This window comes from Colias croceus, chromosome 24 (genome assembly GCF_905220415.1).
Source record: "Colias croceus chromosome 24, ilColCroc2.1".
Classification (NCBI taxonomy): Eukaryota; Metazoa; Arthropoda; class Insecta; order Lepidoptera; family Pieridae; genus Colias; species Colias croceus.
The window spans coordinates 2,009,181-2,035,824 of NC_059560.1; the positions used below are offsets into that span (position 1 = coordinate 2,009,181).

Consider the following 26,644-nt stretch of genomic DNA (forward strand, 5'->3'; position numbering starts at 1 on the left):
TCCGCGCGGTTTCACCCGCGTCGTAGCGCCGTCGTTGGTCGTAGCGTGATGATATATAGCCCTATAGCCTGCCTCGATAGATGAGCTATCTAATACCGAAATACTTACTTTTTCAAATCGGACCGGTAGTTACCGAGATTAGCGCGTTCAAACAAACAAACTCTTCAGCTTTATAATATTAAGATAATATCATTTTTATTAGGTAAGTACCTACTTATAACAAAATAAAGTCTCAGATGTCACATGTGGGACACCCGATTGGCGATTGGAACGAATTTCCTTTTGTTTTATAATACCTAAGTCCATAGGTACTAATATTATAAATGCGAAAGTAACTCTGTCTGTCTGTCTGTCTGTTACTCAATCACGCCTAAACTACTGAACCAATTTGCATGAAATTTGGTATAGAGATATTTTGATACCCGAGAAAGGACATAGGCTATCTTTTATTGCGAAATATGTACCACGGGCGAAGCCGGGGCGGACCTCTAGTAGGTAATAATAATAAACGTTAAGGGTTAAAATTTAATGATAAATGAAATGAAGGAATGCTAATATAATACATACTTATAATATATATATAATACATACAATAAATAAATAAAAATTCAAATTCTTTCTTTTCTTTTCTGTTTTTGCATTGTATTCTTATTGTTTTTTTCTGTTTCTGTATCTAATAGTGTTAAGGAAGAGCGGAACCTCCTAACACAAGCATTTTGTTTGCTTACTAGGAGTGTTCCAATCACAAATTAGTTAAGGACATATTGTAAAAGGAATAAATAAATAATTTGAATTTGAATTTGAATTTGAATAATAGGTATCTGTAGCTGGTACACTTTTGCTATAGTGCGTAGCGTTCGCAGAAGTGTCGTGAGGATTTTTCGTGACGCTCGAGCTCGTTCCAAAATTTTAGATATTATGTACCAACCTACTGAACATGAATTGGCATTAGAAAGAAAGAAAGAAAGAAAAAAACATTTATTCCTAGAAAAAGGTACACACACAAGAAGAAAACACAAAATAGAACAAGAAAGAAAGTACGATACATAAAATTAGACATAAAATTAGACATCATGTACGCTGAGAATTTCGTACTGTGTGTGCACTGCATTTCCAGAAAAGGGTCTTGACTCAGCTTTCTGCCATAGTCGCAGCAAGCTGCGACTACAGCGCTGGTATTCTGTCAAGACCGAGCATTAGTTAATACCTATTATGATTATACAATAAAAACTGAAGTTATTTATCAGACAACTCCAGTCCCAGCTAAAAGCTAATCGTTTATTTGAACTGATAAAAGCCGTTGAAATTTGATAAAAATATATTAATCGGTCACGCCTCCATGCACATAAATTGTAAAATATATTAGTAGTAGGTATATTGCGTGACTGCTGTTAATAAAATAGTTAAGGTAAGTAGTTAATAAGTTTACTATTAATTAATTAATTAATAGTAAATTAAATTAAATTTTTAATTTACTATTTCGCACATTGCCCCATCATTATCTGCAATTTTTTAAACTCGTTTTCTGTTTAAAAGATTACCTACATGATTTTCTAAACATCCAGCGTGAATTTGTACACACACTATAACCAAGATGCAAAGATCGTTGTAGAAGAATCGTCGCCTTACTCCATGACGTTACGGTATTGCCATGACGCGATCTTGAAATTTTACTCTAAACGCGCCTAAAGATGTTTCACTCATATTAATATTACGCAAATTAAATCATTTCGACCTTCGACGAAGCCTTCTTCCATTACACCATTTATGGTAATTATTTTTGCATGCTTGTAATGGCTAAACATGTTTGTGCTTTATTAATATAATTGTATCACCATTGAATACCATGTTTAAAGCAAAATAAAGATTTTATATATTTATTTATTTATTTATTTACACTGAAATTAAAACTAAACTAAACACTCATAAATAAAGAATAAATAAATGTGAATATATGTAAAATTATATATTATTTTTAACTGTATGAGCAATAAAGGCAATATTTTTATTACAATTTTCTTTTATTTTACGTTTAATAACAGTTTTGAATAAAGAAATCATGCAATCGAAGTAATCCGCCCTAGCGATACTAGCGCGAGTGAGTGTGATGTCAGAGGCGCTTCGAATCTACAGATGTTTCGTCCTGAAATATGTAAACTTCAATAATCTATATCTCAGTCATTTATTGATGGATTTCAAAATTTTTTTCGGCCACTGATTAGTTTTGATCTATTTTTTAAGACTAGTAAGGTGAATATACTATTTTCTTTTTTTTTAAACTTTTCCATTTTTCCATACAAACAAAATTTACGTCATTGAAAAAAAAATTAAATACAAATAAATTCAGTATTTTCTGATTTTTTCCTTTGTACACTCACTATTACCTAGTTGATTACAAAATTTGAACTTTCTAGGTCATCTGGAAGTGGGTTAGGTTTTGTATATGTCTATAAGTCAGTCTTAAAAATTGCGATTTTTGGATATTAATATCTACGCAACTGTTTAATCTGTATTTATGAAATTTAAGGTTCTTGTTTATCTTGAGGTCCTCTTGATATGTATCAAATTTGGTTTATATAACTTTAATAGTTTTCGAGTTATAAGGGGGTGAAAAGTGGCTAGAAATGGTTCGTGTAAATATACACACGGCTGCTGCTCGCCTGTTCTCTTCGCTTGAACTCGGCTTGTCTAGATATTATTATAAAGGCGAAAGTTTGTAAGTATGGATGTATGGATATTTGTTACTCTTTCACGTAAAAACTACTCAACCGATTAGATACAATGAAATTTAGCACACATATAGAGGGTAACTTGGATTAACACATATAGGATAGTTTTTATCCCGGAAATCCCACGGGAACGGGAACTATGCGGGTTTTCCTTTGCAAACGCGGGCGAAGCCGCAGTCGAAAATCTAGTTATTAATTATTATAGATAGGCTAAATTTTAGAATGTAGGTATACAATATTTTTAACATGCTTCACCTGTATGTTTGTAAGTTTGTATGTGTCCCTCCTTAAGGGACCCCCCCTTACCTACAAAGCTAAATTACCAATCTTCTTAGATGATACGTGTAATATTCAAGACCAAATGTAGAAAAACAAATATAATATATCAACTAAACGATATTCAAAAAAAAAAATTAAAATTGACTGTATAAAAAACATCTCGAAGTTGCCTCTAATTTTCACACTTTTACGATTTCTGCTTGACATGGTTAATGGTTATATTATCTATTATACTTAAAACATTTTTGGCTTTTTTTATCGTGATAAAACGTTTGGTTTGAAAAGCATTGTATTCCGAGTTATATATAGGAACTGAGCGTAGCCAGAGCTAGGGAATAGTAAAAAATAAAACTATGACTAGGTATTATTTTAAAATATCTTAACGGTTCTACCGCCTACCTTTCTAATTAGCAGACCCATTATAACTAAGTGCTACAAATAGATTGTATTCCTAAGTCCAAGAAAACATTCTCTCATTGTTTTTGTTGCAATAACAAAAAAAGTGTTTTGTGAAAAATAAGAAAAATGGACGATCACAAAAATTACACCGTTTTTTCCCTTTTGTTTCGAAATCATTTTTACTTCGATGACTTTGCAGTTTGCTCCCCAGACGTCACTTTGTAACAATGACAGCTAGCTGTTGGAAAACGCGGGAAAATGAAACAATAATAATTTAGAAATTAATGAATAGACGGCTCTTAAACATTTTTCCTTAGTAGATAAGTACCTACATAATTTTGAATGTAAATGTTCAAATAGACTCGTTTATTTTATCATAGGTATATTTTATAGAGAAAGCGTGAATATGTATGTACCACGGGCGAAGCCGGGGCGGACCGCTAGTAGAAAATTTAGGTACCTCTACGTAATACAGCTACACCTGAAAATCAAAAATGTTTATTTATTATTTATTAAGTACCTAGGTTTATTAGTTATTCTATAATATAGAAATTATATACATTAAGTGATTAGGTAAACATTATAAAAAAAAATATTTTTTTTAATGATTAACTTATAACCCTTTTATATTTTATAATCGCCTTTACCTAGGTACCTATGTAGGTATTTAAAGCTATAATAAAACGAAACTTAATCCAAATCAAATAAACATACAACATAATAATAAATAGGTTTATTTGGAGCCTCAGTGCGCGAGTCCGCGAACCACGCTATCCAATGGTGAAAACAGAATGAAAAACGGTGCAGTATTTTTTGAGTTTGACACGCATAGACAGATAGATCGCAGAATACGTAGGTAATGTACAATATTTAAATACAACACATTTATAATAATATCTACCTACCTACTATGCATGAAAAAAAATTACCTATTCCAAGGCTTTCAGTCTTGCTTTGTTTTCATAACATAAACGAACAAATAGGTATTCCTTGATTTTATTAATTCTACATCAATGCCGAAATTAATTACATTAAAATTTAAAACTTACCAATTACCATCACTCCAGAAAGCATCACTTTCCAACATTCACAAACCTTGTAGAAATAGGTTAAAAATTTAAGTAGGTAAGTCCAGGAATCAAAATGCTCCTAGGGACTAGGGTCATAAGCCTAGGTCATTGTAAATGTACCTACTAAAACTTTAGTAGTTCTTGTGTGTAAGGTTTCCGGTGCGAGCGTGACCTAATTTTTGAGGAAAGCATGCTTCAAGTTTAGATTTAGGTTAGTTTTACGCAGTGTACACGCAGTTGAGCCAAAAAAGTTTGAACATTTTTAAAATATACAGTTTTGATAATGAGAATGTATAAAGTGTCACTAAATTAGGTTCGAGAAAATAAACTTCAAAATATTCAAATCTGGGGGTAGCAAAAAAATAAAGTAAGTAGGTATACCTACGTCTTAATATCTACATGAACTAACGATAACGTAACTAGTTTTACAGATATACTTATTTTGTATTTTTTTTTACAATCTACATGCATTTTAAAAATGTACACACACATTTTTTATAGTTTTCATTATAATTATAATTAACTACTTACCAAACTACTTTACAATAGTTTAAAATCCCAGTTCTTTTAAAATATAAAGAGTTGTGGTAAATAATAAATATGTTCGATTTCTGTTTAAATCAGAAAGTTTATAATATTATATTTTAAATTAAAAAACTTCAATACTTTACAAACTGACAAAATACGACGACGACGATTCACAATTCACGCGCCTTTTCTTGGCCTATTCAATGCACTAGCGACATCTAGTGAAAATATTAAGAAACGAATGTAAAAGTGACACAACCTTGACACAACGCTTTGCAATCTGTACACGGCATCTATAAATTTAATAAAGGAACATGTTTTATTTAAATAATACTCATTATTTGAATAAAAGTTAAAACTCGTTATTTAAATAGACCTTGCATAAATTAAATTGAATGTGATGAAAAATGTCTGAAATTTTGCTATTTTTTATCTTTTTGAAAGAAATATGTTTTTGACGTATTCTATTGCATCTATATAAACGTCAAAGTTTAATGTTGCTATATAAATTTTATTTCCCGATTTAATAGGGTGATTAAGTTTTAATATTTTCCGGATTTGTACATACATACTTCAAATTATTACAGTAAAACAAAATAAAGACATTTACTAATATGCAACTATAGCAATATATTTTAGAAGTAATGTGTATCTACTATTACTCATATTTATAATCATTTTCATTTCGGATAAACATTATGTGTATTTTAAAGGTCTGTAATATTATAATATGCAAGATAACATTGAATAAAAAAATTAAATAACGTTACATTCACAGATATTATGACGATGCGTGGAGTTTAACGTTTTGTGTTATGGGCACCCTGACAACTAGTACCGTACGGATTCTACACGACGCACGACTATTTTATACATTCGTAATAAGTTAACAAAACTCGTTGAAAATGCATTCATCAAAATGGTAGAGTCGTTGCAAATGTTTTTATTCCTTTTCAAATCAAAATACAGACGAAAATGTTCTTGGTTCTCGCCCTTTTTGTGTTCAGTTCTCATAGTGTTATTGTTTTGTAATGGTGTTCTATCAAGGTGTAGTGACCACAACTGTGTAAATGGTGTGTGTAGAAATGATACTTGCGTGTGTAATGAGGGCTGGCAGGGTCCTGAGTGCCAGCACTGCGGCGGGAAGATCAAGTACGTAGACCTTTCTTTACGTTTACTTGAAAATTTCGCTAGTTCAGTGACCTTATTTGACAGCCAGCATGCCCAAGTAGACTGCAAAAACATCAATACAGGATCATCCAATTATATACTTTGGCTTCGTTATTTCCTTCTGAGTGAACAAATAAAGGTCGTTACAGCTTTCTAGGTTAGATCGTGAGTTATGTGTAGCATATAAAATGTATATCGTTTATATTTTTCTCGATATTCTAGCTGTAGTGCATTGCGGCTGATTGGCTTAACAATAAAGATTGTCCACAACTTTAATCTCCCTATGACACACTTTTAGAGTAATTTGAAGTATGACTTCACTAATGCAAAAATTGTCTCGATTTTTTGCTCCTTTGTAATTTTTGTTGGGATGAATGGTGCTTTCATAAATAAATCAACTAGTAAAACTTGTTTAAATTGATATCTTGCAACATGTTCAAATGAAAAATGTAATTTTGGTCTGTTAATACTAATTAAGAGGTATTAAACTTGAATGATAATTAAATTACTAGAAGATAAACAACATCTTATATATTGTTATGGGTTTTCTTTTAATATACTGCATATAGGTATTAATCACTTGCATAATCAAATCTTTAGAGATTAACAATCATTGAAACTGGGCATTGAAATCTGTACTAATATTAAAGCTGATGAGTTTGTTTGAATGCGCTAATCTCAGGAACTACTGGTCCGATTTGAAAAATTATTTCGGTGTTAGATAGCCCATTTATTGGGGAAGCCTATATATCATCACACTAAGACCAACAGGAGTGGAGTACTGCAGGTAAAACCAAAGGGAAAAGCTAGTAAAATATATATTTAAAACAATGGGATTATTGCTAAAGATATTAACCACACAATACATTAGGTTGTAAAGTCTAGGCCGTGGATTAGTATTACATAAACTCTTACTATTCATCTATGTATTATAATTTACTAGCTTACCGCCAGCGGCTTCGCCCGCTTTGTCTAAAACCTAATAAATTATATACTAAAACCTTCCTCTTGAATCATTCTATCTATTAAAAAAAACTGCATCAAAATCTGTTGCATAGTTTTAAAGATTTAAGCATACAAAGAGACATGGGGACAGTGAAAGCCACTTTGCCACTAACTACTAAGCCACTATGTAGTGATTTATAAATTCTATAGGGTTCCGATGTACTCTTTTTACGGTGGATAAATTCCAAATATATTCACACAGTTCCTGTATTATTCCTGTATTTCAAATTCAAGTTAATCTGCCTTAGTACCGCAATTCCATCCCTATCCCCTTTTAATAATTACACTATCCAGATGTAACTATTAAACCTACATTTAATGAGCCCTCTATTATTTTTGCTTGCATGTGTTGCATAGTTTTATTGTTTGCCTAGCAAAAATAATTTTTATAAGCAAACTATTCCTCTGGGCTCTGTATAGTTTCAACACTGACTATCTGTGCCCTGCGGTTTCACCCGTGTGACTCCGCGCCTGTTGGCAGGGCCGCGCCGCCCCTGTGTGCGAAGTGTGCGGCGCACACAGGCGCCAAGACAATAGGGGCGCCGCGCCGCCACTGCCACCTAAATTATTTTTGTTACCTATATGATTATGATATGATTGTTTTTTTTTAGTGGAGTATCGACAAGTAAGTAGGTACAATAGGCGCAACATATGCCTTGTAAACAAGAAAACATCTCTATCGCTTATTGAACAAGACTTTCAATATTTAATGTTTATTATTATTCACGTTTATGGTTTCATTTTACGTTTAGGGTTTTAGTTTACATTCCTTACGAGCTCAACGTTAAAACGGCGGCAGTTCTTTGAACCAGAGACGTAAAGGCACCGAGTTTGTATGAGTATGAGTGAGTTTCTGAACGCAACCCGAAGCGGGGCCCGGGCGCGGGGTGGGGTCACGGGTATTCCCCGATTTAAACGAACGAGATAGCTAAGGCAAAACAAAACAAATGAACAATCATTTGATTGAAAGTGTGTGTGTGTGTAAGGTGCGCATTGAATTTTTATAATCATTGTTTGGGTAGGTTTTACCTACTGATTGTTTTAACGTGTTTTCACGAGGAGTGATAGTAATCATGATAAAAAAAAGAAATTATCTGGTTACCAGAATCTAATAAGGAAAAGAAAACAAGAAGAAGAACGTAATAAAAATGCAACTAAAATAAGTAAATATTTTACGGCTCAACCATCCACTTCGACACAATCATTAGAGACAGAAACCAGTTAGGTATGTTATCGATGAAAGTGTTATTAAATCTGATTCAAAAAACACTTCATGTAGTGGTGTGTACTTTTTATGTAATTTTGTATAAAATAAATATTATAACTTCTGTTTGGGATATTTAAAAAAATTTTTTTTTTTTTCAATTTTGAATAGAATTTTTTTTTCCGGCCGTTCTTAGAGATTAGACGGAAGGAACAGACAGACAAAAATTGTAAAAAATTATATTTTATTTTATGTACTTTTTACTGAATGCGTACATCCATAATCGGTAAAAAGCGGTTATTTTAATATTACAAACAGACACTGCTAATTTGTATAAATATAAATAATTATTCATAGATAGATAAATCAGTTTATTCAGACAAGGAGATACATAGATTAGACTCATGTGAACAATATTATGTATTTGTTTGTCTGTTATTAATTTAAGATGATGCCGCCGAAGTTACGTCTGTGCCTGTGCCTGATACACCATCGTCACCGTTAAGACAATTATCATCACCAATACCAACTTTTTCCAAAGATGATCCTGGAGCCTGGCCAGAAGTTTAAACGCTACTTTGATCAGCTTCTTTGTTATTCATATTTAAGTATTAAATTTTTTGTATTAATAAAGCATGTTAAAATTTTGTTCGAGTTTTATTTTTCGCAGTAATTGGCAAGCAGAAGCGAACGGGATTTACCTATTTAGTATCCTAATTCCTAAATGTTCCACAGTTTTGTACACATAGATATTAATGATAATATTATCTAAGTACTGTAAAATTGGAGAACATTTATTTCAGTCAAAATTAACAATTAAAAATATTCATTCAAAAATTAAATTCGTTTTTTATGATGATTCGTTAAAAAAGAGGCGCTTCATAGGTTTCGCACACAGGCGCTGCCGGGGGTCGGCGCGGCCCTGCCTGTTGGTCTTAGCATGATGATATATAGCCTATAATATAGCCTTCCTCGATAAATGGGTTATCGAACACAATGCATTTTCAAATTGGATCAGTAGTTCCTGAGATTAACACATTCAAACAAACAAACAAACTCTTTAGTTTTAATATTAGTATAGATCAGAAATATTTTTTTTTTGTATTCCTACTTCAATAGTGATTTTAATGAGTGGATTGTTTCCTTGCAGATACAATAGAGATCTACACTAAAGAATGCTTAAGATCTTTCCTAGTTTTATAAACATTATTTCAATTATTTGTATCCACAAAAACAAACAAACTAAAAACTGAAATTCATAATTAATACACTTAACACATGCATCATTCACATACTTATACTTAATTTACACATATTGTACACCAAATGCTAATCAGGCTTATTATTTTAGTTTTCCGGTGGTAATGAATATCTGTGGGCATCTGTTATTTCTCTGTTCCGTTTAATTGTTTAGATAATGTCAAGGTCGCTGCAAGGCATTGTGCAGTGTTCTGTAATAGAATACTGTGTGACAGATTAAAAATGTAGATTATATTCATAATTATGGAACTTATTGTTGTATCATGTGATACAGTGATGTTGTTATTACATATGGATAACTAGCTGTGCTCCGCAGTTTTACACGCAGTGCTCAGCTCCTATTGGTCTTAGCGAGATGATATATAGCCTATAGCTTCCTGGATAAATGCACTACCTAACACGGGAAGATTTTGTAAATCGGACCAGTAGTTAGTTCCTGAGATTAGTGTGTCCAAAAAAACAAACTCTTTAGCTTTATAATAATAAAAGTATAGATGTCTTTCAAATGGTCGAGATAGTTTATAATTAAACAAGCTTTCCTCCCGCAGCTTCATCCACTTGGTCTAAAACTTAACAAATTATTTACTAAAACTTTCCTCGGAAACCACTGTATCTATTAAATAATAATGCCATCAAAATCTGATGTGTAATTTTAATAACTAAGCATGCAGACACACATATGGTGGAAAGCGACTTTGTTGAACACTATGTACCTAGTTTAAAGTTATTGTATAGAATATTTAAAAATTGAAAGGGAACTATTACTATTGCAAAATGTTGCTAGGTTTCAATTAAAGTTCATTTGAACCAATAAAAAAAGCAACAAACGGTGCATCTAAAGTATCAGCGTCATCCTTTCTTTTTTTTATGTCAGAGCAAGCAAAGCGGCAGGTGGGCCGTTAAATGTTAAATGGTCACCAGTGCCCATAAACACTTGTTAACACTAGAAGTGTTACAGATGATTTGCCAGCCTTTTATGGACAAATAAGCTCTTTTCTTGAAGACCTCAATGTCGTAGTTGTTCCGGAACACCGTCCTCCATAGCGTCTAAAGCAATGTTATTAATACAAAATGTTACCAGTTTTCAAATATGTAATCTTCCACTGCCCATTCCAGGCTGACCGAACCGACGGGCATCATAACAGATGGCGCTGGCAATTACAGCGTCAGTACACAATGCTCCTGGCTGATATCTCCCCCGTGGCTCGGGCCAGGGCCGCCCGCGATACGGGTGCGGCTCGAGAGCTTCGCGACGGAGTGCGGGTGGGACCACATGTATGTTTATGACGGGGATAGTGTTAGGGCTGAACGGTTGCTGGCCGTTTTTAGGTGAGTGAGTGTTAATAGAGTACTTTAGAATATTATAGATATAAGAGTTAGGACCGTTGTGGAAATTCAAGTAGTCAAGAAATGAAATAGTGAACTGAATCTGCTGCTTCACCGAAAGAAGAATATAGTCCTCATTTTGATAAACAAAGTTGGTATTATAAAATGGACTGAATAAAAATAAGCATCAACCTTAATAAGATTAAAATGAGGATTTTGTTCTTAGATTATATCATTTGAATTATCTACTTAATGTAGGCATACTATGACATTGTAGTAGAATAATTTTTAGATTTAAGTTTAAATTAGAAATTGTGCATTTCATTATATAATTATTATTTATTATTATATTATTAAAATTCACATAACATATAAAGTGCAAGATTTTTATTTCTCATGCATTAAAAACTTAAAAACCTTTCTCTAATACTTGTGTCAAACTTTTCCAAAGATTTCCATCTCATAATCTCTATTTTCAGCGGCGTCCTCGAAGAAGGCGAGTCCGGTTGGAGCCGGCAAGTCATAGCGCGCTCCGGCAGTGTGCTGATACATTTTTTCTCAGATGATGCGTACGCTATGGAAGGCTTTAATGTCACGTACGCGGCGTATTCATGCCCGTCGAACGATCATCGTACTAATTGTTCTAGTGAGTTTTATGAATTATCGATTTTTTATTATTTTAGACGGAATTAATATACATCAAAGACTTGCATTTGAGTTAAGTTGAATACCAGATGAGCTAGCAATTTATAGTAGAATTAGGACTCATAAAGAGATAGTTTTAAGAGAAGTATGTTCATGAAATAAAAAACCCTTTAATATAATTTTTTTTAAATTCAAGATGATGAAGTTATGAAACAAATCACTTATGTAATAATTATTTCATTAATAAAAATAACAAACCGTTAAAATACATTTAAAACAACATTAATTACTTAATCAATATTTGTGTGTATAATTGCTTGTTTTCATCAACATAATAATATTATGTCCTATGTCATTTAATATTTTTATCAGTTATTACATTCATTTGTTTTGTCTGTACTATTATTTTATTTTCATTTTTATTTGATTGAATTTCTACACAAAAACTTCTTAACCGATTTCAAAAATTATTCAAGTGAGACTTCTTTAGGCGCGTTTAGAGTAAAATTTCAAGGTCGCGTCATGGCAATACCGTCACGTCATGGAGTAATGCTACGATTTTGGTATCTTTGAATCTTGCCAAAGAAGTTTCACTTATGACACGCGCGCTCGGCACACACGCTTCTTTTGAGAAGTAGATAGCTTTATTATTCACATAGGTTATATTTCTCCACTTGACATAGGTTATTTTTTTTTTATTAAAAGAGCGGCTGATTTTAAATAATAATAATTTTAATACATTTTCAGATCATGGTGAATGCGAGGAAGGTACTTGTCGTTGTGAATCTGACTGGATTGGAGTGGCCTGTGATCAGCCTCTATGTCCTGGTATGTTTTATTTATATGATTGATTTCAGGAGTATCTTTAACACTAAACTAGTGGACACACGCAACTTCTTCTACTCTCAATGGATATAATTGTGTGTTTTTTCTATCTTATTTTATTGGAATCAGACATTAGCACGTTTTATCAGAAAAATATACAATCTCTTAGTGTAAAGTTTGTTTGTAGGAAATCAAGTTTGATGACATGTGAACGCATTCGTTGTCTGTCAATGTCATATTGTGAACGCATCTTTTAATCTGTAACTTCTCCCTCTCTCTCTATTAAACAATCTGTCATGTAAAGAACGCTCCGTGTTTTATTTATAAACTAAATCCTAATATTAGCTAGCCATCCGCTATTTTATACATAAGTTTTTATCAAAGTTCAATGAATGCGTTTTGTCAAGATTATTACATGAGATTACAATGAGTTTAATATTCAAATTATTCGATTATACAGACAATTGCAACGCCCAATACGGCGCCGGGCAGTGCACGCGCGACGGTTGCTCTTGCACGCCCTCGCGCCGCGGGCTGAACTGCAGCCGCGACGCTTCGCTCGCTTCGTGGGCGTGGGGCTGGCGGGAGCGGGGCGAGGGCGGGGAGCCGCCGGGGGATCAGCCGCCGCCCGCCGCAGGACACCAGCTGCTCGAGTACGGGGATGATTTATTGCGCGTGGGCGGCGAGACCTTCGCGCCGGCCGAGTTTGTGTATAGGTGAGTGAGGGGAGGGGAGTGTGATGATAAGTGGGGGGGTGTAGTTAAGTGTTTTTAAAGCGATGGGGGGGGGGTAAGTGTGTTTATAGGGAATGTGGGGGGAAGTGTCTAAATAGCGCCTGGGAGGGAGTAAGTGTGTTTATGGGTCCACGGTAGATGGGAAAATGTCTCTATAAGTGAGCGGTGGGCAGTCGAGTGTGTCGGTAAGTCTGCTTCGTGGGCGTGGGGCTGGCGGGAGCGGGGCGAGGGCGGGGAGTCGCCGGGGGACCCGCCGCCGCCCGCCGCAGGACACCAGCTGCTTGAGTACGGGGATGATTTATTGAGGGTGGGTGGCGAGACCTTCGCGCCGGCCGAGTTTGTGTATAGGTGAGTGGGGGGAGGGTAAAGTGTCTTTTAAACGCAGGGGGGGAGGTTAGTTAAGTATGTTTATAGCGATGGGGGGGGGGGTTACTGTGTTTATAGGCGAATGGGGGGATGGTTAAGTGTGTTTATAGTGAATGTGGGGGGGGAGTGTCTTAATAGCGCCTGGAGACGGGAGTAAGTGTGTTTATGGGTCCACGGTAGATAGTAAAGTGTCTATAAGTGAGCGGTGGGCAGTCGAGTGTGTCGGTAAGTCCGCTTCGCTCGCTTCGTGGGCGTGGGGCTGGTGGGAGCGGGGCGAGGGCGGGGAGTCGCCGGCCGACCCGCCGCCGCCCGCCGCAGGACACCAGCTGCTTGAGTACGGGGATGATTTATTGCGCGTGGGCGGCGAGACCTTCGCGCCGGCCGAGTTTGTGTATAGGTGAGTGGGGGGAGGGTAAAGTGTCTTTAAAACGCAGGGGGGAGGGAAGTTAAAATATTTGTTTTACAAATTTATAGCGATGGGGGGGGGGGGGTTACTGTGTTTATAGGCGAGTGGAGGATGGTTAAGTGTGTTTATAGTGAATGTGAGGGGGGAGTGTCTTAATAGCGTGTAAGAATGAGGGGTGGGGGTAGTTAAGTGTGTTTATAAGGGGGGGGGGATTAAGTGTGTTTATGGGTCAATGAGCGGTATGAGCGGTGGGTAGTCGAGTGAGTCGGTAAGTCCGCTTCGCTCGCTTCGTGGGCGTAGGGCTGGCGGGAGTGGGGCGAGGGCGGCGCATCGCCTTAAATTTGCATTTAATTTTGTTGCACTTTCTTATTACTGTTAGTCGTGTTAATAAGTTATCCTCTGTTAATACTTCTTCGACACAAATGCATTTCAAAATATGTCCTAACAAACATCAAACATGAATATGTATCCTACATACATATTAATATAATATTTTTATTGCAGATACAAAACAGCCAAGCGTGAGTGGGTCGCTATGGAGGCGAAAGGCGAGATCCCAGCTCTACGATTTGCCCACTCTGCCATTATTTATGGCAATGAGATCATTGTCTATGGTGGAGTGGTTGCGTCTGATGAACCAGATAGAGGGTGAGGGTTTAATTACATTTGTTTCTACAAGGGTAAATATATAATAGGACGAATTATATAATATATGAAATAACAATTTATTGTGCGTGTGTGCGTGTACACGTGTTAGAAGCGAAACTTCTTTGGCAAGATTCAAAGATACCTAAATCGTCCCTTTACTCCGTGACGTGACGGTATTGCAATGATGCGTCCTCGAAATTTTACTCTCAACTCATCAGTAGGAAAATGAATACCGGGAATTTGGTTAAGAGATAGAATAATTTAACTGAAACAATGTTATAATATGCATGTTTGTAATAGTTTTTATGGTAAAAAATTAAAAATGTATTACTGTGCACATGATTAAAATTTGGCGAATGAAAGAAACTATTGAATAATCAAATTGTATTTATATTTCAATTGATTGTATAAAATACACTACAATATAAAATATTTTTTTTATATATTAACAAAAAAATTGCACCAAATGCTAATAATATTTATTTATTGCACACAGAAGAAATAGACATACTTACATAAAGAACACAATAAGATAAATATATGTACAAACGGTGACCTTATCGCTAGATAGCGATAATATTGTTTAATAATCAAAATTGATTTTTTTTTATAAAAAACTATTTTTTCTCCATAGCGGAGGCCTAGCCGGCGTCGAGGGACGCGGGGGCGAGGTCACGAACGAGGTGTGGCGCGGGCAAGTGGACGCGACACACGTGACGTGGCGCAACGTGACCCCCACCACGTGCTCGCCGCACAGGCAGCCGCCGTTCAAGCACTGCGGTAAGGGGAACTGGGAAAAATATGGGAAAAAAGGGATAAAAATCACAAAAAAATCACAAAAAATGAAAAAAATTTTTTTCAAAAAATGTTAAAAAAAGGTAATAATATAGCTGAATTACTAGAAAACTAGTGTAGAAGTTCGCTGTTTATACGCTGTAGGGCTTTGATAATAAATATTTAATAAGAAAAAGAGGTTTGGCGAGGGCTAATAGATGTGACGCACGTGACGTGGCGCAACGTGACCCCCACCGCGTGCTGAAAAATGCATATATATGCCGTTCAAGCATTGCGGTAAGGGGAACTAGGAAAAACCCCTGTTTTTCCCTGAAACAAGGAACACCCCTGAAAAAAGGGGATAAAGAGACGAAAAAAATCACAAAAAAGTGGCTTCATTACTGGAAAACTAGCGTAGACGGCCGCTGTTGATACGCTGCGGGTTTTGCCTCTGGTAATATATGTTATTGAAGTATAAAATGAGGTTTGGTGAGGGCTATAATTTCGTTAAAAATACATTGCCCAAAATACACAGTGACAGTCTAGTCTATGCGATGCGGGCTTTTTATAGTCGATGGCAATAAATATTTCACAAAAAAACGAGGTGTCGCCTGCCACAATGCTTGCAAATACTGAAGAAAAGGTTAACTAAGTATATATATTATAGTCTTTATTGATAATTCCAGGTGGATTGCACCTGTCCGGACACACAGCACTTTTCGTCCGTCTGGGCAAAACTAAGAAACCAGTGATGTTGGTGTTCTTCGGTCATTCACCGCACTATGGATATATGCATCTTGTACAGGTGATCATTATTGAAAATATGATTTTATTAAACTGCATATTCATAATAAACTAAAGTTAGGACGACCGTACACGGACTGCTCAAGCAGTTAAGGGCTGAGCGACGTACACGGACTGCTCGAACGGTCGGTCGTTGACTGCTCGAGTTGTCGCTACATACCGCGCAGTTGAAGGCTTGAAGCGGTCGCGACTGCTCGAGCAGTGAATGAATGTTTATAATTCACCGTGCTTTCGCGTCTTCAAGCCGTCGGTCTCAACTGCTTGAAGCGATCCGTGTACGGCCGCCCTTAGTCATGTTGAGCAACAGTTGATCAACAATTATGCTGGAAACGGATTGGCGTGAAAGGATGCGGGTTCGAGTCCCGCCTAGTGATCTAATTTTTTCTATTCATTATAAATTAATAAAACCAAGCTTATTGGCATTATTTTAAAGTGTATTCCCAAAAACATAACGAAAATAAATTTCAACAATCGAATTAACTTGATTTCTAAGAGATTTTAACAATTTTAACTGAAATGAACTTATTTTTAGGAGTTCTACATAGACGAGGGGGTGTGGTCAGTGTCCCAGACGAGGGGTTGGCCGGCGCGGGCCGGGTTCGGTCACACGGCCGTTTTTGACCCACTTTCCAAAAGGGTGTATGTACATGCTGGTCTAGTGTCCGAGTCGGAGGCTACGCAGGTGATTTTTGTAATTTTTTTTGAAAAAAAAAAAAGATTGAGGTAGTTAATTTTTTTTTCAAAAAAATTTCTTAAATTTTATTACCATATTTATTGTGAAATAGAAGAGATGAGAGGAAAATATTTGAAGCTGTAAATTTCATTCAAATAAAATTCCATTTAATTTAATCGAAAAATCCAATCAAAATAATGATATTATTTTCCATAATAAATTAGTATTTAATATGTATTTAATTATAATTTTACAGGCGCCATCAGCGTCTCTATACGAGTACGAAATAGAGACACGAATATGGCGGCCATTGCCGAATGCGCCTACGCCGAGATATCTGCATTCCGCTGTTTTTGTGTCACCAGGTAATGTTTGTTTTTTATTTTATTTTTGTGGGGATTTCTTTGTTAAATTTATGTTTAAATCCATACTATATATTATAAATGCGAAAGTAACTCTGTCTGTCTGTCACTCAATCACGCCTTAACTACTGAACCAATTTGCAAAAAATTTTATACATTGATACCCGAGAAAGGATATAGGATAGGTTTTATCTCGGAAATCTCACGGGATCGGGAACTATGCGGGTTTTTCTTTGACTGCGTTAGTATGCAATTTTTGTATGTTCCTTTTGTTAGCCGTACTTAGAGCGCTAAGCTAAAATTTAGTTACAGTGCCACAAACTTAACTGACCTGGTGGCAAAAACTGGACCTACGTGCCGCCATTTTTAAATGTCGCATTTTCACAGACTTTTCATACGGAATATTTTGTATAAATAAAAAGTTACTTATAAATGTTAATTTACACCATTGGCAATGACATTATTTTTACCCTTGCATCCGGGGAAATACTATTTAGCGGCACTAAAATCGACATCAGTGACACCGTCACCGGGTCAGTTAAGTTTGTGGCACTGTACCTACTGATCAACTTAATACGTGTAAACCGGCCATAATGTTTGGAGAAATAAATATATTCAACCGTTATATTGCCTCATTTTTGAGAAAGAGATAGGAGAGTTTATTCGTAACACTTTTTTCTTTTCGCGACGGTAAGAGTTAGTAAGAGATCTTTTCTCAACTGTTTTTCGCCCTCTTTTATAATTAACATCGATTAATTATCACTTAGATTTGTAAAATTATTATGTGAAAATAAATTATTTATTTATTAAGCTATTGCATAGCTTCTATCGCGGGCCTTGAGCGCAGGGACGGAATCGAGAAATTCCGTAACGAAAAAACCTCACGCTCCCCACTCCGACGGGCGGAGGTGTGGCTTGAAGGCATAGCATGCAATAGCTTTACCGCGGCAGTCCCCGAGTGATACACGTCGTTTTTTTTAACCGACTTCAAAAAAAAGGAGGAGGTTATCAATTCGGCCGGTATATTATTATTTATTTTTTTTTATGTATGTACACCGATTACTCCGAGGTTTCTGAACCGATTTACGTGATTCTTTTTTAAAATTTTATTCGGATAGGCCCAGTAGTTTTTATTTTATGAGCATTTTTGTCTGTAGGTATTTGTAAATTTTGCAAGTGCAAGTTTGAAGTCGGTTGTTTTTAACGCAGTTATCACTTGTTTCAGGTGTAATGCTAGTGTTCGGTGGCAATTCACACAACGATAGTGCAGTGGCGACGGTGTCTAATCCGGCGAGCGCTAAGTGCTTCTCTGGAGCCGCTATGTTGTATGATGTTAGGTAAGTGTTTTTTTATTTGTTTTTAAAGGAGTTACGAAAAGGAGGTTAGGTACAAAAAACACGTACAAACATGTAAAAAACACGTACAAACATGTACGTGTTTTTTGTGTGTGAGATTTGAGGATTGGCGTAACCAACATTGGCATTGTATTGATATTATTCCAGACTTTTTTTTTTTTGAAAATGTTATATTAAATATTTAAGTATGCAGCAGGTTACTGATGAATATTCGCAATTTTTTGTAAGTTAGTTTGTAATGGCTCAAATAAAAAATTATGTTACAGAAAGCTACCGTATGACGTATCTTGACTAAGACAATAGTTTAGTTAAGTTTTTACCACAGTTTCTGGGGTGAACTACACTATTTTACTCAAACTAGAATTTATAATTTTTGTCACATGTTAAAGTCCAAAATTATCTAAAATACTATCTTTCTAATTGTGTACCCATTATTTAATTTCGTAATTAATGTATTTCCAGATGTGGTGTATGGTTACAAGCTCCCAGTGGTCCGTCATCCGCTAGAGTGGCGAGTGCGGCCACGCTATTGCCACAGACAGACAGACGAACAGCTATTATATATGGGGGGTGAGTTATATGAGTGTCATTAATGAAAAACAAAAAAAAGAGCCTGTGTGCCGAGCACACGTGTCAGAAGTGAAACTTCTTTGGCAATATTCAAAAGTACCAAAATCGTCGCCTTACTCCATGACACAGTATTGCTATGACACAACCTTGAAATTTTACTCTCAACGCGCCTAAAGAAATTTCACTTCAAAATATGGATTTTTTTCTAATTATACTCAGAAGATTTTGTATGTGAAGTGTCGTTGGTGTTTTGTATATAAACAATAATGTATATAAATGTATATAAAAAATAAGTTAAATTAGAAATAGTGTTTCTGGAAAAAAAGAGGTCAAAATAGTAATAATACTAACTAATGCGATGAGACATAAAATTTGGTTCGAAATATATATTCTGTCGCATATACATATACATATATTTTTGTGAATTAGTCTACAATTTCATACAAAATATGTAATCTTCCTCATTATTTTTATTTTTTCTTCCAGTTTCGACGGGCGTCTCCGTTCCGACGCGTTAACGTTCACAGTGGGCGAGAAATGTTCGACACGCACAGACGAAGCCGCGTGTTTAAACACTGCGCAATATGGAAACGCTTGTGTGTGGAAACCAGCAGATAGTCTGTGTGTCGCTGTGAGTTTGTTTCTTTAGTGAATCTATGAAAAAAATGCGGATTTTTTGGTATTATTTTTCAATAGCTGTTCCCCGTAGTTTCACCCGCATGGCACCGCTCCTGTTGGTCTTAGCGAGATGATAGCCTATAGCCTTCCTCGATAAATGTGCTATCTAACACCGAAGGAATTTTTCAAATCAGACTAGTAGTTCCCGAGATTAGCGTGTTCAAACAAATTCTTTTTAGCTTTTATAATATTAGTATAGATTTATGAAAAAATACGGATTTTTTGTTATTTTTTTTATTTAAAACTAATTAGGAGCGCGTATAGACGGAGCCGCGTGTTTAAACACTGCGCAATATAGAAATGTTTGTATGGGGAAACCGGCGGATATTCTGAATGTCGCTGTGAGTTTGTTTCTTTAGTGAATCTATGAAAAAATGCCGATATTTTGTTGTTTTTTGTTATGATATATAGTTTGAAATGTTACGTTAGGTACTTATGTTTAAACTAAACTAAAAATGAAACAAATAATTTTATAACTCAGCCCCCGGAATCACAGACACAATAGAAAATCTATTGTGTCGTGGTCCGATCGGGCCGCTCGGGGCTCAGTTTGTGTTTTATTTCAGATCGAGGAAGTTGGTTGGAAAGAGTCATTCGATAGTTCTGTAAAGGCTTGCCTTGCACCACCTGTTTTTGGTAAGTGTGTATCCATTGTAAGAATTATAGTGCTTAATACAATTTTTGTTTAAATAAAATGTGTTTGCTAATTGGAAGTAAGTGATTTTTTTGGGATAATGTTGTTACATAATCTGTTGTGGTACTTGCTATAAGTTGTTACATAAACCATCGTGTTGTAGGCATTATGTTGTTACACAGTATGTATCCTATCCTAATATTATAAATGTGAAAATTACTCTGTTCGCTCCATTCTTCACACATCTTCACACCCCAACCACTGAATCGATTTGGCTTTAATTTGGTACAGAAGCTTGAGATCTGAGTAAGGACATAGGATAGGTTAAACCTATCCTGGAAAAATTCGCGGGAACGGGAACTATGCGGGTTTTTCTTTGACTACGCGACGAAGCCGCAGGCGGAAAGCTCGTTGTTTTTTTTATTTCTCTTTCGTATAAAACAGTTATTTTCCGCCATCTGTATGCTTACATCTTTAGAATTACACAACAGATTTTGAAGTTTTATTTTTATTTTTGTAATATAAAAATAGAACATGTTGTGTGGTCATAGTGAATTTTAGAACTTTGTTATATTAAATCATGTATGACTGTTGTGTTCTTATACAAATAAAATAAAATAAAAAAATATTTTATTTTTTATTTTGTTGCGAAACTATAATTAAATTGTGTTACACGCAGACGAGCGCCGCTGCAGTACGGCGGAGTCGTGCGAGTCGTGCGCGGCGGCCGGCTGCGCGTGGTGCGGCGCCTGCGTGCCCGCGCCGCTGCACTGCGCCAGGCACAAGCACCAGGTGAGCAAGCGTGACACGTGACACGGGTAGTCGTGACACGTGACACGGGGAGTCGTGCCACGTGACACGGGGAGGCGGGTGGGGTGCGGGATACGTGCCACGTGATACGGGGAGTAGTGCCACGTGACACGGGGAGGCGTGCCACGTGACAAGGGGAGTCGTGCCACGTGACAAGGGGAGACGTGACACGGGGAGTAGTGCCACGTGACACGGGGAGTCGTGTCACGTGACAAGGGGAGTAGTGCCACGTGATACGGGGAGTCGTGCCACGTGACACGGGGAGGCGGGTGGGGTTAACCCGCACCTCACCCGAGACCCGACGGACCCGAGTGGCATGAGGAGTGGGGTGGGATGCGGCATGCGTGCCACAGGCGCGTGCCACGTGTCATGGGGAGTGTGGTGGGGTGCGGGATACGTGGCACGGGCAGTCGAGCGAGTAAAAAGAGCGTGTGTGCCGAGCACACGTGTCATAATTCTTTATTTGAGATAAACATGGTCTCTTTAAATGTTACATATTTACTTATAGTAGGTACAACATGTTTAGCCATTTTTCAAAGAACAGCATGCAATTTTTTTTCATGTCAATGTTAATTACAAAATTATTAAACATATAAAATAAATTAGTTTGTCAATCATAATTTTGTCAGAAGTGAAACTTCTTTAGCAAGATTCAAAGATACCGAAATTGTCGCGTTCTCCATGACGTGACAGTATTGCCGTGACGCGAACTTGAAATTTTACTCTCACCGCGCCTAAACAAGTTTCACTACAACAAAACGACCTCTTCTACATCATTATTTTCCACATCAACACACCTAACACAACACTTTGACGTTTTCACACACAAAAACTTTCACACACATAATAAACGAATTATAAAATAATTTCCAGATGGCCGTCACAGTAGAGGAGTGCGGTCCGAGCGGGGTGGGGGGGGAGGTGTGCGGGCGGTACCACTCGTGCGCGGCGTGCCATGCGCACCTACATAGACATCCGCATGTGAGTACAATAATTATTCTATTAAAACTTTATTTGAAGGCATGTTTAACCCATTGAGCCCCCAGCGGCCCGATCGGTCCACGACACTAGATTTTCTATTGTGTATGTGATTCCGGGAGCTGAGTTATTACGATAATGAATTATCCTGCAAAAGCTTTATTTGTCTACATGTTTATTAAGATAATGACGTCATCAAGGTGACAAAATCTCACATGAATTTTTATTGATAATAATGCTATGTGTTGAGTTTTGATTCCATCGGTGTATATTCAGTAGGTAGAATTACTGTTTTTGTCACATTTATATGTGTAATGCTTCATAGAAAACAATCGCATATGTTTTTGACAACAAATATGTCATTAAATCAAAAATATAATCGCATAAATTTTGTAACTAGCAATAACAGTTAAAACTTCAACCTTACTATTTTTAAACACTCTTTCAAACATCATTTTTTGACAACAATATTCGGTATTGACAAGTAAAAAATGTATATCTTTACAGGGTACAGAAGAGCTGAGCCAGCGTGCATGTTACTGGGATTACGACTCTGTGAAATGTCGCCCCGCTAACACTACGACTGATATAAGGTAATTTTTTAACTTTATTAACTTAATACGAAATTTGGTCCTTCGAGCCGGATTATGGTTTTTTGCATATAAAAAAATATGCGTTAGCGAATTTCAGTTTATATAACGCGCATATATATACAATTTATTGTAAATCTATAGTTTTTTGTATTGCAACTGTTTATTCAGTCCAGAAAATGCTGTTTTTTTCTTCTTTTTTTATTTCATCAATAGTAGCGGAATGTAAACGCAAAATGAATACGCTTGTAAAAATGTAAAAAGATGTCTCTACTTTTATCGCTATAGTTCATATTTGCAATTTGTATGTATGTTTATCAGGAGCGTCGCAAGCGCCGGCGGGGGATGTAACGCTGCGTGCGCGACGCTAACGACGTGCGCTAATTGTACCGCTGAGGAGTGTATTTGGTGCGCGTCCACTGGACGGTGTGTTGATAAGGTGGGTGTTTTAATTGTTTTGATGTAATTTACATGTCTCTTCGTAGCTTTTTAGTCATTGATAGAGAGAGATAGAGCAAAATTTTCCTTGTTCTTGTTTATTTTAGGTACATTGATAGAGAGAGATAGAGCAAAATTTTCCTTGTTCTTGTTTATTTTAGGTACATTAAATTAGACTAGACTGTTAAAGGAAGGTTATGTTTTTCGAGTTAATGTTTCTTTTCAACGCTCTATACATCAAACTGCTAAACGGATTTTGACGTATGAGGTCGTCGGTGTAATCATCAGAATTATTGTGTTAGTGATATTGATTATTGGCTACATGCATTAGCGGCCGGGTTTTTGCTTTTACAATCATATTCTTGTCTCTGTCACTATTATAATTTCTTAACCTAACCACGATACCAGTTATTAAACTTATTGCATTTCTTTTCTAACCGTATATTATAATTCTGCACAGAACGCATACGGCGCGTCGTTCCCGCTGGGCGGTTGCCGCGCGTGGTCAACCAACGGTTGCGGCGCCGCTACAGCTACATCGGGTGCGCACGCTGGCGGGTGCGGTGCACACTTATCCTGTGCATCGTGCCGCGCGGAGCCCGCGTGCGGCTGGTGTGACGACGGTGCGGGGGGCGGGCGGGGCGCGTGCCTGCCCGGCGGGGAGCGCCGCCCGCACCACCCGCACGTGTGCCCGCACCGACGGTGAGTGCGCGACTGACGGAGGGCGGCCGGGGCGATGCTGACGTTATTACTGATAATTGATAAAACATGGCGGCGCGGGCGTGACGTCATCCGTCACAAAGAAAAATGAAACTACGGTGAATGAGAGCAGCGTGCGCGTCGTGCCAGGCTTCAGTGCTATATTGACGTCACCAGGGATACTTGAAGTTGAACGATACGGCGTGACGTCATCCGTGGTACTTGACAAAGAAAAATGAAACTAGGGTGAACCACAGCGTGTGCGTCATGTGACTCCGGTGTGAGGTGACCATTGACGCTCGATAGAGTACGAATGAGGTTACCCGCTAAAATATCTGCAAATGCAGATACTGCATGTGTACCTGCCAGGGCTCGGAACCGGTTTGAAAAGAGCGGTTAATTTAGATTATATACCGGTAAATATATCGTTCCTTCATTTACCGGTTAAACAAGTGAACTGTTTATAAGTAACCCAAATGATTAAGGTTACCGGTTACTTCTGCACAAACGGTTTTGACACCCAAATTAACCGGTTAATTCCTTTATTATTTTTGCCTCATTTTTTAACGCTCGTCACAAGATATAGTGAATCTAATATCTATACATATAATAAATCTGTAGAAGGGTCAATTCTGTACATTGAAAATATTGAAAAAATAAATACCAGGGGGTGTTACTGGATCGATACCAAACCCAAATATGTGATTAAAAAAATTTTTGTCTGTCTGTATGTTCAGGCATCACGTGAAAACTAACGGTTCGATTTCGATGAAACTTGGTATAATTATACCTTATTATCCTGGGCATAAAATAGGATACTTTTAATCCCGGAAAAATACGTAGAAAAAAATAAATCTTAATTTTTCCGCGCGGACGGAGTCGCGGGCGGAAGCTAGTATCTAATATATCTAATATATTCTATTCTAAAATATAGTTTGTAAGTATAGATGTATGGATGTATGGATGTTTAGCACACATATTCGATCGACTCGATTGACAATATATAGAGGGTAACTTGGATTAACACATAGGATAGTCCCGGAAATCCCAGAAATCCCACGGGAACGGGAACTATGCGGGTTTTCCTTTGCAAACGCGGGCGAAGCCGCGGGCGGAAATCTAGTTATCAAATTCAAATTTCAAATATAAACTAAAATTGCGAACTTGAGTGCGATTAAGAATTTTGTAACTAAATGACTTCGCAACGTCCAGGCCCGTCGAGCGAGGGTAGCGGGGGCCGAGGATCCTTATGTAACTTGGTTTTAACCGGTTAATTTTCACCACCAAAACCAATATTAATGAAAAACCGGTATTTCGCATAAACCGGTAAAAACCGGTAAAGTGCAACCTTTAACCTAAATCAATTTCGGTTTGGGGTCAATGACCGAAACCGGTTAAGAATTTAAACCGGTTTCCGAGCCCTGGTACCTGCAATGATATCAATGTTCGTTACCAGGTTAATGATTTATATCTACCGACTAACAATATTCTATTTTATTTTTAAAATTGTATCTTTGTATTAACAAATTGGTCCTTTGAGTTATCGATAGTTTTCTCCAACAGATGGCACTTCACGCGCTGCCCGGCGTGCCAGTGCAACGGGCACGCGGTGTGCGACGTGTCGGCGCGCTGCGTGCAGCCGTGCGCCGCGCGTGCTGTGGGTGCGCACTGCGACACGTGCGCGCCCGCGCACTGGGGCTCGCCGCTCAACGGGGGCGCGTGCCAGCGTGAGTAGCGTGTGTGTGTGTGTGTGTGTGTGTGTGTGTGTGTGTGTGTACGTGCGCGGCGCGTGCTGTGGGTGCGCACTGCGACACGTGCGCGCCCGCGCACTGGGGCTCGCCGCTCAACGGGGGCGCGTGCCAGCGTGAGTAGCGTGTGTGTGTGTGTGTGTACGTGTGTGTACGTGCAAGGGCGACGCGTGCCAGCGTGAGTAGCGTGTGTGTGTGTGTGTGTGTACGTGCAAGGGCGACGCGTGCCAGCGTGAGTAGCGTGTTTGTGTGTGTGTGTGTGTGTGTGTACGTGCAAGGGCGACGCGTGCCAGCATGAAAAGTGCGCGTGTGAGTGTGTACGTGCAAGATAATGCGTGCTTGGGCGTGTGCTGTGTACACACGCGCTCACGACCACACACGCATTACATGCTTAAGAACGCGTTTACGTGCAAGGGCGGCAGCGTGGCGAGTGTGAATAGTACGTGTGTATGTATAAACAGAACTGGTATAAGAGCAAAATACTATGTATACTAAACGTCACATTAATAAATTTATTTATTTTCACATATTTCCTCATCACAAATGAACAATTAACATTGACATTGTCAATACAAATCAATATTGTGACATCATAGCTGTTATTCAAAAGAATTAACACGTGAAGTTCATTGACGTTCCTATTTATTATGTTAACATATACCAAGTGAAAGGTAAGACGTTAGACGAATTTAGACAGGAGCTTCTTCTCATGAAACTGAACAACTTTTGTTCTACAACTTTGCTGAATTTGTAAAAAAAATTGGACTTTGAGGAAACTTCGCTAATCAGCTGACCGATTTCCATACAAAGTCCAAATTTTTTTCTACGAATTCAGCAAAGTTGTAGAACAAAAGTTGTTCAGTTTCATGAGAAGAAGCTCCTGTCAAAATGCGTCTGACGTCTTACCAGTCACCCTGTAAAATGTTAAATTATGTTT

General features: G+C 37.3%; 1 protein-coding gene and 2 long non-coding RNA genes across 3 annotated transcripts in view; 2 read left to right on the plus strand and 1 right to left on the minus strand.

The window, feature by feature from the left end:
* Positions 1-5,852: 5,852 nt before the first annotated feature.
* The window catches only part of LOC123702745 (attractin-like protein 1), a 30,548-nt gene continuing 9,756 nt past the window's right edge, over positions 5,853-26,644 (plus strand). The window contains exons 1-20 of the mRNA XM_045650532.1: positions 5,853-6,157; positions 10,761-10,973; positions 11,450-11,616; positions 12,363-12,443; positions 12,901-13,156; positions 14,451-14,594; positions 15,229-15,374; positions 16,055-16,173; positions 16,705-16,854; positions 17,102-17,210; positions 18,433-18,544; positions 19,025-19,132; positions 19,619-19,763; positions 20,377-20,446; positions 21,124-21,236; positions 22,128-22,235; positions 22,740-22,825; positions 23,144-23,261; positions 23,721-23,962; positions 25,523-25,686. Coding sequence (XP_045506488.1) covers positions 5,925-6,157; positions 10,761-10,973; positions 11,450-11,616; positions 12,363-12,443; positions 12,901-13,156; positions 14,451-14,594; positions 15,229-15,374; positions 16,055-16,173; positions 16,705-16,854; positions 17,102-17,210; positions 18,433-18,544; positions 19,025-19,132; positions 19,619-19,763; positions 20,377-20,446; positions 21,124-21,236; positions 22,128-22,235; positions 22,740-22,825; positions 23,144-23,261; positions 23,721-23,962; positions 25,523-25,686 — 2,884 coding nt within the window. The 5' untranslated portion in view covers positions 5,853-5,924. The remainder of the gene's footprint in view (positions 6,158-10,760; positions 10,974-11,449; positions 11,617-12,362; positions 12,444-12,900; positions 13,157-14,450; positions 14,595-15,228; positions 15,375-16,054; positions 16,174-16,704; positions 16,855-17,101; positions 17,211-18,432; positions 18,545-19,024; positions 19,133-19,618; positions 19,764-20,376; positions 20,447-21,123; positions 21,237-22,127; positions 22,236-22,739; positions 22,826-23,143; positions 23,262-23,720; positions 23,963-25,522; positions 25,687-26,644) is intronic.
* On the plus strand, positions 8,163-9,031 carry LOC123702748. Its single transcript, XR_006752909.1, has 2 exons — positions 8,163-8,461; positions 8,833-9,031. It is a non-coding gene; the product is annotated as an uncharacterized LOC123702748 (long non-coding RNA).
* LOC123702746 lies at positions 17,671-19,496 on the minus strand. The gene is made up of 3 exons (XR_006752907.1): positions 19,480-19,496; positions 19,274-19,278; positions 17,671-17,765 (listed from the first exon to the last, which is right to left on the minus strand). It is a non-coding gene; the product is annotated as an uncharacterized LOC123702746 (long non-coding RNA).